The 11,680-nt window shown below is 40.3% G+C and overlaps 2 protein-coding genes across 2 annotated transcripts; both read left to right on the top strand.

The window, feature by feature from the left end:
• The first annotated feature begins 952 nt into the window (after positions 1–952).
• Positions 953–4,252, top strand: LOC135488197 (uncharacterized). Its single transcript, XM_064772691.1, has 6 exons — positions 953–1,093; positions 1,630–1,833; positions 2,345–2,449; positions 2,730–2,779; positions 3,042–3,278; positions 3,626–4,252. The coding sequence occupies exons 2-6, from the start codon at positions 1,677–1,679 to the stop codon at positions 3,656–3,658; spliced, it is 582 nt and encodes a 193-aa protein (XP_064628761.1). The 5' UTR covers positions 953–1,093; positions 1,630–1,676; the 3' UTR covers positions 3,659–4,252.
• A 686-nt stretch (positions 4,253–4,938) lies between these two features.
• On the top strand, positions 4,939–10,670 carry LOC135487890 (coiled-coil domain-containing protein 83-like). Its single transcript, XM_064772077.1, has 12 exons — positions 4,939–5,020; positions 5,510–5,648; positions 6,007–6,091; positions 6,264–6,432; positions 6,641–6,808; positions 7,124–7,215; positions 7,492–7,560; positions 7,757–7,878; positions 8,151–8,263; positions 8,458–8,577; positions 8,859–8,944; positions 9,520–10,670. The coding sequence occupies exons 2-12, from the start codon at positions 5,527–5,529 to the stop codon at positions 9,712–9,714; spliced, it is 1,341 nt and encodes a 446-aa protein (XP_064628147.1). The 5' UTR covers positions 4,939–5,020; positions 5,510–5,526; the 3' UTR covers positions 9,715–10,670.
• Positions 10,671–11,680: the final 1,010 nt, after the last annotated feature.

The raw sequence follows: 11,680 nt of genomic DNA, 5'->3' as shown, positions 1-11,680 counted from the left end.
GCAATGCATATTCTCTCGGCATACTCCCAAGGTTTGACCTCAATTACGTTACAGATACGTTGCAGGTCAAATGTCTATGCTGCCACCTATTAGTGAGGACAATAACTATAGTAGTCCCTGTGACAGCGGATATAGTCCCCCTGGAGTCATAGTCCGGTAGCATTGTATTTGATCAATTAAGCAGCATGATCTATTGTACCGCTAACCCTTACCAAAACATTTAGCAATGCAGGCTATTGTTACACGGACTATCAGCCCTAGGACTACTATCCCTTGCACACCGGCAAACGCTGTTTACTTCGTCGCATATTTTGTACTGACACGTTGTGGAGAGTTTATTGAGGAGAGTTTCATTCGACGCTAAACACCACTGATAGCTAACAAAATTAATTCGACAAGTTTTCGATGTTGATGAGGGTTCCAAGTTAGTTCACTTGGGCAGTTGTAGAAATTTTGGTAAAATAAGGTGTAGGCTGGATTTTTCAGTGTTTCCCTGAGCTTAACCTTCAACGAGTCAATGTCCATGTAGTTTTAATTTGTACATTATGTATAAAAAGCCTCATTATATCATATACTGTATACCACTGTAATAATACTTTGTGTTTTTTGCTGGTAAATAAAAGTTTCATTTTCAGATTGTCCACAGAATATGAGCGTTTTTGTCTTTGTTTCTGTTTGTTTGCCATGGTTGTGCCTATGTCCTGATCTGGTGTGAACAAAGCCTTCAGTAATCCATCTAAAGCAGACGATATCAAAAGCTGATTTTTCACTATGCCATATTGAACTTAACTTGAAATTCTGAAGATTTCCAGTTTCGTAATACATGTACATTTTATACGTTTGTACTAACGTATTAACGGGTAAAAGGAATTCAAATTCCTAGAAATATATTCTTTCTATTCGCCATATGATATACACGTACTTCCCTGTCTTCGACGGTGTCTGTCAGCCGATGACTTTGGCCTATTTAGTCTGGCCCATTTATATATCATTCGCGTAAGTCTATGATAGGCTTCAAGATGTGCTGATAAAAGGCATACTTACGGTCGGGATTATACGGTATACTATAGCTGTTGGGCCACACAGGAAAAAGGTAGGCAACAGAAAAGTATCCTCTCCTCTGGCTCCTGAGTAAATCAGGGGTTATCTGGGGTTAAGCTATGTTCGCTCACCATTATCAGTTTCACCTTAGAGTAGAACGACATACTTTAGCCTCCATGTAAAAAGGAAAATGTCATCTCATGACATTTTCATTAGATGAAAGAAAAGGAGTTAAGTGAAACTGAAAGCCGGCTAATACCGGATAGCTATTTGAGTAATATATACTCGATTTGCTGTGAGACAGGCGATAGACCCCTGTCGGTGACTTCGAGCACGGACCATCTTCCTGGCTCGTGATCAATATACAAGACCCCGTCCGTTTTTCAGCTTTGCATTACCCAATCAAATTCAGATGGGCCCCCTTCTGTAGTATATTTGGTACTTCCGATTGGTTTTCCCAGATAAACAACAGATGATAAATGCTTGAGATAAACCATCATTAACTTTTATAGTTATTTGGTCCTCAATTCGAAACTAACTTAATCCTGTTGTCTGATCCACCATTTGATGCGATCAAATTTTTGATAGTTTCAGGAAAGTACATTTCGTACATATAGAGATCGACGAGCCTCAGCATGGCGACCAAAGCTGTTCGGAAGGAGATCTCTCTTGTCTTCGACAAATTCCTTCAACAGCAAGAACAAGACGACGTGGTTTTGACACGTGGAAGATGTCCGTCAGATGTTGTCGCTGATGGGGTCAGCGACAGCGAGGAACACAGCTTGGAAGCGGGTAGGCAAGGCGTTTTCATAAAAAGTTGGATATAAAACTCGTTGACAACGACTGCACATTCCGTGTGCAATCATGCTTCTACGTACAGCCGTGGTCAAAAGCTAATCTTCCGTGAGTCCTGCCAGCTGAGTGTCAAAAATTGTCATTTCCAACTTTTTGTAACAAATGCCTGCCACATTTCGTGCATTTTCCCCATTTCGCAGTGTCACCCCTGAACTTCGAGGTCCCAATCGAGCATCTCGTATTCCCGAGTTCCGAGACTCCCGATCACTTGTCCGCGTGGTACACTCCCTAACTATGTTACGATCACAAAAAACATTTCCTTCATAAATTACTGCAAGTCTAAGTAAGAGGCCTCACTACATTATTGTTGTATGTACATTTCCTGTGTTTAATGTAGGCCTACATACAATATGTTGTACTTTAGTAATGACATGGAGGTATTATTAGTAATATTATTAATATTCTGAATAATACCTCCATGGTAACGACAACGTTCAATGTATTTCAGATAGTGTTGACGGAATACCGGCCGGTAGACTAGATCCAGATCAAGAAAGAGCAACCATTGAAATCGCGTCTGCGTTGCGGCATATAGCAGAAGAATACAACACTGGTAAGAGAGAGAACTCGATGCTTTTCTGACCGCGGTTGTCTTGGTTTGCCGCCCATATGGCTGGAAGGCCAACATTGTGTGTCATAATTTATCCACCGTAATGCTGGAGAGACCTGTCGAGTTTTGTTATCTCATCGGCACATAGTTTCTCGAGATGTGAAGTAGATTTTGCCCCGGCCCCAACCCAATTATTCGGATTTGGTTCGGTCGACCTATGATGTCAATATCTGCAGCTGTTTTCGCCTGAGGTTTACTGAAATATTGTTGGTTTTTTTTATAGGTGGCTATCCCAGGTCTGAGACGAAGACGAGGCGTTTCAGTTTAACTGATGTAAGTAGCCACAAACTCAATGAAATGCCGTCCCCATTAATTCTCAGGACGGATGGCGAGCACATCCGTGTTCTCAAGAGAAGTACGGTTCAAATATGACAGCCATTATCCAGTCGTATGACCGGAACTCTGGGTTATTTGTGTAACACTTGAATAACATGTCTGCTTTGAAGATGGTTGCCGTTTTTGAAATGAAAACCCAGACTCAGGTATCCCATTTAGAACATTTGATAATATCTTAAAGGTATTCCTTTCATTTCAGATAAGGTTTGATGATATCAAACAGCTCGTAGATACCAAGAAATTCAACGAGTATATGGAGAAACATGTCAACAGTCATGATCCTAATCTCAGACAAGTCGCCCAAGTATATCAAGTAACCGGCGGCCTTATACGCCTGTGCAGAATGGCCCACGAAGCAGTTGGCGAATTCCGTGAGAATGCAGAGAACTTCGTATCCGAAAGATATGGCGACTGGATTGCGAGCGAGGGGGGCATGGTGAGTTGGGACTATGTTTCTTTCTTGGCTTTCATATTGCCAATATCTTCGGCTGCATTTTAAGAAAATGTTATCGTAAGTGAGCGTCAACATTTCGCCAACTGGGACATGCTCATGTAACTTGCAATTGCATCAGCCAATCAGATTCGCGGATTCTCACTTCGTATTCGCGCATGAACATTGTTGTAAATTGAACCTGCTATCAGATAACCAGTGCTTTTTTATATTCATACTCCACCTCTCGATATTTTTTTGTAATATCGAAGGAGTAAAAAAAACACCTCAACCTCAGGATGTTGTAAATAAGGCAATTGACTATAAAATCATCTAATCATTTGACTTTCCAGACCCAGGCTGTACGTAACGCCCAGACATCATAAGAGTTGGACAAGGGCATTCGAAATTGGACATCATCGGATTACCAATCAAAAGACCAATACACCACGAGAAATTATTTGCATATCTTTATACATATCCAAGACCGCATTGTCATGGACGTCCATATCATGATATTGTGACTTTGTCATGCAATCTGTAAAAATCAGTCGATATGCTGCGGATGCCGGCGATAAGTTGGGAAATTTTTGGTTGGATCGAATTTTCAACCCTGGCATATTGATATTGCGTCTACTTCAGATATCATTGTCCTTATTTAGACATTCCCCACATTTCTAACAGAAACGGGACGCCTGCAATAATGTTTTGGTGCAGTATCTGTAGTCTTTGAGTTATGACGTAATCTGGATGGTTCGGTTTGACTTCTGAGTTCGGGAGATCGGCCGTCCCCGCACGGGGTGTAAGCCCCTAGTCAAAACATAATGCCAAACGAAGGAATAAACCAATATCCGAATATCACCTTCTTATCACAATAAAACTGGTTTTGACTGTGCTTCCCGTCCCTTCATCATCCTGCATACATGTATAGGCCTATATTATAGTATTATCATTAAATCACATGGCATTGTAAAAAAACACGCTCCTTAAAAACGTTGTTTTTCTTTATCATTTATTGTCTGGCATCTTGCATATGGTGACTCGGAAAGGACATCGAAATATTTTTCTTCTTCTCCAGAAACTTATACTCAACAATAACCTGCCAACGCATTCAGAAGACAGCAGTGACGACCAGAACCTATACCTCGGGAGGTCGAAAAAAGGAGGGAAATCACCCTTCAGTGAACTCCTGAAACATAGTAATCCTGCAATGGTGAAGGTCATAACCACACTTTGCCAAAAGATTTGAGAACAATGGACGCAATCCCCATCATCATCCTACTACCTAAGAAGGGCAACCTGCGCTTATGCCAAAACTACCGCACCATGAGTCGCATCCGCCAGATTAGCAACATCATGCTACATCAACAGACTCGCACCCAAAGTCAAGCAGGGCCTATCGGCGTATCGTTAGCAGTCTTGACATAGTTCAGTGTGGCTGTCTCAATAGTTATTTCTGAATACCACGGTCGTCCCCAGCTGATATATAAACATAGAGTAAACCCTATAACACTCATCCTTATAATGCCGATCTACCGTCGTCAACACATGCGCATTCGTATTTCCCGCGTATATGAGCTCGAACTAATGGTGGCGTCACCTATTGTTAAAAGAAGAACTCCGACATCCCTCAATGTGTACATCGAGGATATAACAAATCGCGTAATTTCCGTAAACAACATGGCGGTCGAGCCATAGTTACCACGAATTTTGGTATAAAGTCCATAAAATTTTAGCCTAACTGGACGGTAAGAGCAATATATTTCATTATCTTTGCATTCAGTGATATTGGCTGCTTTTCACAGTGGTACGATATTAATGATATTGTTGTTGAAGGCCGTATTTTGATCTAAAACTCGCTTTGAATGTGACCAAATTCGTTACTTCCACTGACACACCAATCATTCACTGCACTGTCCGACTGTGAACTGAATGTGTGACTGACCGACTGACCTCAACATTATCATCAGGATGAAAATCCGAGAGCAATTGTGAAAATGACAGTGATTTCTGAACATCTTGAACCAAACTATTGATGAGCGAGTTGTTATCTAAAATGTACCAAACCATGATAATTGATAGGGTATCCCAATCACACTCGCACTCGCAGTCTAGCCCCTAGGGCTAGGGCCTAGGGGGACACAGTAGGCCTGCTGCATGCTACTGGTCTGGCCTGGGCTGTGCTTGTGAGTGTGATGTATTCTCATCAAAGCTATTAAATTACTTTTCCGTTTCAGTCTGAACTCTAATAGCCATGGGGAAGAAAGGGAAAAAGAAGGGAAGTGGAGGAGGCAAGAAGAAAGGCAAGAAGGGGAAGAAAGGAGGAAAGAAGAAGGAGCCACAAATGACATTCAAGGAAGCATTGTTGGCTTATCAGTGAGTCATCTCATATGTAAATGTTGGGAACAGTTAACTGTTCAAGCCATGAATGCCAAATAGTTTTACATTGAACATTATTTAACTTATTATAGGCCTAAGTATCCAAATATATGCCAAAAGTGGTTTTACTAGCTATTCCTGACCTGAAACAGAACTTCTGCAAAGGTAAGGGGTGGGCGCGTGAGAACACGCGCACCATTCATACTCGTAGAGGAAAGCGGACAGTAAGTTTTTGACAGATTATTTGTTCATACTCCTGGTCCAAAAGACATTGTAATGTAAAGAAATTCGAACTGATGTTAAAAATTATCTGCAAATATAATTGATTTGTTGTTTCTTTTTCTTCAATGAATAGAATCAATATAAAAGAGAAACAGATTGAAGATTACAAGTATGAGATTCGAGGACTGGAGGAGAGGAATAAGAGGCACAAAGAAAGGGTGAGTCATCCTTGTTTCTCAAAGTATTGCTGTGCCCAAATACTCCTTTTTCGTTATATGCAGATGCACATGCAACTTACATGCACATGCAACTGTCAACTCTCATTAATAACCTGTTGAGGCTAGACAGCAAATTGGAATTGTTTTTTCTGACTTCTCTGTCTTTCTTCAGAATGACCGCCTTGAAAGTGAACAAGTTTACTACATCAGGAACCTACTTAAACAGGCCAAGGAGTTTGAGAAACAACTGAGTGAGGCAGAGGTTGTAAATAAAGAACAGGTCATTGCAATCATGATGGACAAGTGGGCTACAGAGAAGAATGAAATAAAATCTATTGAAAGTAAGTACTGGCTACATTACGCGTTGATGAAAGACTTTGGTTACAGATTGTTTGTCCTCGGTATATTTTACTGTAATGTAGTAGCCTACATCTTTACAGTGTTTCAGGGGTGCAGTCCCTATGTTATCTTTGGATGTTATAACTGTAATAATTGTAAAATTGGCAATTACTGAAAATAGTTTCTTTATGAATTCCATTTCACTTTCAGATTTAAAGGAAGAGTTAAAAGAAATGGATGTGCAGATAGCAAAGTTACAAAGTGAGGTGACCTACTGGGCAGATTACAAGGATCGGGGTTGTTATGACCATAAAAAACAAATCAAGCTACTAGAAAATGAACTGGAGGACATGCAGAACGCATTTGAGGAGATGACTGGTGAGCAATTTGAACATAATTTGCAGTGAATGGTATGGTATGCGCTTTTGACCGAGAGGTTGTTCAGTCAAATTCCTATTGAGCTACTTTCTTGTTTCAGTGTCAGACTTTGATGGTTAGGTGTATGCACTTAGTAGCTGGTCCCCTCAGGAGTACTCCAGGATCAGAGTGCTTTGGGCAAGGAACCGATTTGATGACTTCATGGCAGCAGCCAGCATGGGAACTGATATGCTTGTTGGATATAACCTATTTACGTCAGAAAAGGTTTATGCTTGGGTTGCAGAAAAAGCTCATCGGAATCTTTGTTTTCTTCAGCACACATCAACAGAAATTTAGATAAAGCCAAGGATGAGATCAGACAGAGCATGGACGAAACATTGGACAATCAAAAGTTTATCGCTTCCGAGGTTAGGGAATTGATCAATTCTTTTCATACCATTCTGCCTCTGATTTAGGTAATCAGAAAAATGATAAAGGCTAGAACTCATGTATACAGTAATATGATATCTACCGAAAGTTACGGTTAGGTTTTACAGCAAGTCGGCAGATCATCAGCTCAAAATGATTTGAAAAGAGCTGAAGTACAGTTTTAATTTTTGTTAAGGGATTTTAAGGGTGACCAGGGCTGGAGAGCTGGTATCTGTTTGGTCTTTTCACTCAAGATGTTGTTGTTTCATTTACAGAAAGCTATGGGTAGGATGGATAAGAATAGTAAACAAGAGGTATTAGATAATGACTGGTTGAAGAGAGAGGTAGGTTCACTTGAGAGGGCATCAGCCACGATTACTGTGTAAATAAAACCCCCAAAAAGCACTTTGTTTTCAAGAAACAATGGCATTATTAAGGTCATTATTAGCTGTCAGATACCTAGTCACCTTTAAATCTACAGTAGCAGTTTCCGATTTCATTATTTATGATAAAAACGGTGTTTCAATATATTATTTTCAGACTGTTATTCACAAACGAGAGTACGATGAGTTATTGAGCAATGTGGAGAACCTCGAGAAGAGAAACCTCGAGATCATGAGTGAACTTTTCGACTGCAAGATAGATGATCTCAAAATTTCGAGGTAAACTAAATATCTCCGAAAACGGTTGAAACATTGCTTGTGAGGCTACTTTGGCTCATACTTTCAAAGCTAGGCATTCTCTTGGGTTGCATGTCTCGTATTAGTACATCTCCAGCTAGCGCGTCACCTGTCAGACGACTCCTCGAGTGTCCCAAATAGAATATACGTGTAGCTGATTTGAAGTTGTTATCTTCCTTAGACGGCCAAGGGTGGACTTGCTATTGGCCAGCATATTTTAATTCATTGGCAAGAAATATAATTCTTTCTTTCAGGAATTTCTATTTGACTCAATTTGAAGAGAATGACGACCTTGATGCATCACCAGGCATCCTTGAATTAGATTTAGCACGGGTTTCTCTTGATTCAAAACCAATGTCAATTGAGGGTAAGCTTATTGGGTGGTGATCATTTCATGTGGCTGGTCAATGTTCATGGTTATTAGTATCAAAAGAATACTAGGAAGCCGAATAACACGTTTTTTCTACTACTATATATTTAAAAAATTGATAGAAAATTGGAAAAAATGTAAAAATTTTCAAAATTTAAAAAAATGAAATCTGTTTCTTAATTGTCTTTCAGCTGCCCGGCCTGTCCGACCAAAGAGCGCCACCCAGCGAGCGGTAGAGAAAAAGGTGTTTTCACTGATTACAGCGCCACAAGAAGAGAGTGAAAGTGAGGAGGAAAGTGGAAGTGATGAAGGTAGGTAACCATAAAATTATATTTCTCAAACCTTGTAAGCTTTAAGTACACTTTCATTCATTCATATGCCAATATTACTAAAATGACCCCCTTTCTGGCTTTGTGGCCAAATACCAACGCAATTCACTGCCTGTCGCTATTTTTGCTAAAATAAGGGTAGAAACATGTGTTTTCCAAATCTAAACAATGATTTTCACCCAACTCAGCACCCAAAAAGGACCATTTCCCGTCTTATTCTTAAACAGACCAATGTTTCTAAACTGTGTAATAACCTGTTTCAGATGAATCTGGTAGTGAGGCCACGTCCGTTACAGGTTCACAGGATCCCTTTGATAATTACTTCAACTTTGATGATGAAGATTTTAATGTAAGTATTATGATAGGATACAACCCGGTACTTGTAGAGTAAATCAGTGTTATTTGCATGCTTCTTAACACCTTCAGCGCCGAACCACGTAGATCTACGTGGCCCAAATCCCCCCTCTTTGAGCTGGTTATCGGAGTCTCATGGACTTCATTGAAGAACTACGCCATCGCCATCTTCAGGGCAAGGTAGGAACTTAGACCGCTAAAAAGACCATTTGGTCTTTTCAGTTCTTACCTTGCCCTGAAGATGGCGATGGCGTAGTTCTTCCATGAAGTCCATGAGACTCCGATAACCATTTCAAAGAGGGTGGGTCACGTAGATCTACGTGGTTCGGCGCTGAAGGTGTTAACTGCTACGATATTTCATGCATTTAGAAGTTGTTTTATTGTCGGCCTCTGAAATAGACATCTAGTAGGTAGATGATAACTGTTTGATAATGGAACTTTGGGCTTGATTTCTACTATCTGGAGCTGGAAAGAATTTCCCCGGACAGAAGAGACTCGAGAGTGTTTATACTTACAGTACAGGAAAACAATTACTCATGTTTAATACCATCCCTCTCTTTAATATTTCAGGACTATCTCCAGCTGGGTCCACTAGAACTCAAGATGCTGAGTATCCAAGGTCAACAGATGAAAATATTCAACCCGCTACGACCTCCAACTGCTGAAACGAATATGCAAGCTTGTAATCCAGAGAAGTGGCCTGTCACGCATCCAATGTTAAAACACACACTGAACCCTCCCCCTCCCCGGGAAACGCTTTATTGAGGAGACTGTGATAGGTAGAAACTGTGGACATTCTGCTGCTGTGACTTGACGTTGCTCACGATCAGTTGCTGACACTTTGCTTATCACAATAATTGGCCAGTTTATCTCAAATGGCTGATACTGACTGTGATATTGTAAGCCTGTAGAAAGCCACGAGGACTAAAGAAACTGTAAACCAGGAATATTTTTGCTAGCTGGAGAATTTCCCTCACACCCACTGTCCATGAAAGATTAAAGATAGTCGTCAAGACAGTGGATTTTGTCAGATTTTAAGTCATCGGTAGGAAAAAATTATACTTTAAGTTTGGCATCAGTGTAATGTTTTGACACTTTTGGAAATATTCAGGTATTTGGAAGTTACTCTTACATGGCTGAGTGTTAGACCATTGGACTGATATTTTGAAAAGTTTTTGATAATCCGTCTAAACACGGCTTGTGTTACATGTATATTGTTGACGTTGTTTTGGTACATAATTGTGATGATATTCAAGACAGTTAAATTTAATAACAGGTGTGGGTATGGTAGCTGAAATTGTTAGAAAATACTCTGATGACATATTTATTTAAATGTTGGTGCGACTGTTAAATCAAGCTCGCCACCCCTCTGGACCCACTGTTGATGGTTGACTTCAGCCAGAACTTACCTAAAAAATATGCTTGTTAAATTCCCTATTGACTCCTATTTTTGTTGAGACATTCATTCCTCATTACACCCTTTACGCAATCTGCATAAATGAGCAGTAAGAGCACCTTCAAAATATTTCAAGATCATTATCATGTAAAGTAGACACTGTTAACATTCCACTGTGGGAAATACAATGCCCAGTTGAGAAGTCTGTCAGGAGCTTTTATAGTCCGTTTCAGAATGACTTTTAGTGGGTTTTCCATCTGAACTCTTCACCTTATCTCACTTTATTTGATTATTTTGAGTTGCATTCATCACATTAAAGTTTATTATAACAGATTGTCAGTTTGAAATTCTTTAATTGTTTGTCTCCTACATTGTGGCCCAATCCCCCTCCCCCCATACCCTCACCTCTTTAGATCCCAGATAAACAGATCTATCAGAGAAAACTGCATAAGGTCCTTCGTAATAGCTTCCCTGAACTTCATGACTTAACACAGAAAAGAGCTCCTTCATGGACTATGCTTCCTTTTTCTTTTGAAATGATCTCTCAGCCCCCCAAAGTACCCTGAAAGTCAGAATATTGATAGCAATTCTGTTCCTAAATCGTCCTGAAGATGGCGATTATGTCGTTCTGTAGTGGCGGCCTTCAAAGCATGGATAACCAGCTGGAAGAAGGAGTTTGTCTAAATGAATGAATCGCTGTCTCTGGTGGATCTGACTGTTTGAAGAAGGCTGTGTTTAAATCTGTCAGAAACATTTATCCCAGACTGATACACGACAGTTTGCATCCAAAACCTGTTCAGAGACATACATCTCATTCTCTGAGAGAATCACATCTTTAACAGGAGACTGTCTTCAAATCAGTCTGAGTTAAATGTCTCCTAGGAGGATCTCATCTTCTGTAGGTTCCGTCTGAGATGGATGTCACTGAGATGAGGTCATCTTATGGAGGTGTCTATCTCCAAATCAGACAGATATAAATGTCACGAACGAGAAGGCTCTCAACTCAAGTCTCTGAATTCAGAGCAGCCAGAGGTGGATGTCTCTGAAGCGGATCTCATCTTCCATAGGTGAATGTCTTTAGATCCGACCGAGATGGATGTCTCTGAGATCTCATATTTTTGAGGTGACTGTCTTCAGATCCAATCAAGTGAAGGCAGTGGCCAATGCCAACTGAGAATGACCATTGAGTGCACGTTTGCCAATGATGTCACCTGAGTTATGGGAGAGATGAATGTTCCTGCAGATGTCTTATCTTTTGGAGGTGATTGTCTCCAGGTCATATATATGAATGAGGAGGATCTACCTGCTTGTAGAGAAGATATCATCAGATCAGTC

This window comes from Lineus longissimus, chromosome 5 (genome assembly GCF_910592395.1).
Source record: "Lineus longissimus chromosome 5, tnLinLong1.2, whole genome shotgun sequence".
NCBI lineage: Eukaryota > Metazoa > Nemertea > Pilidiophora > Heteronemertea > Lineidae > Lineus > Lineus longissimus.
The sequence above is the reverse complement of the archived record's forward strand: the minus strand, read 5'-3'. Positions and strand labels throughout refer to the sequence as shown.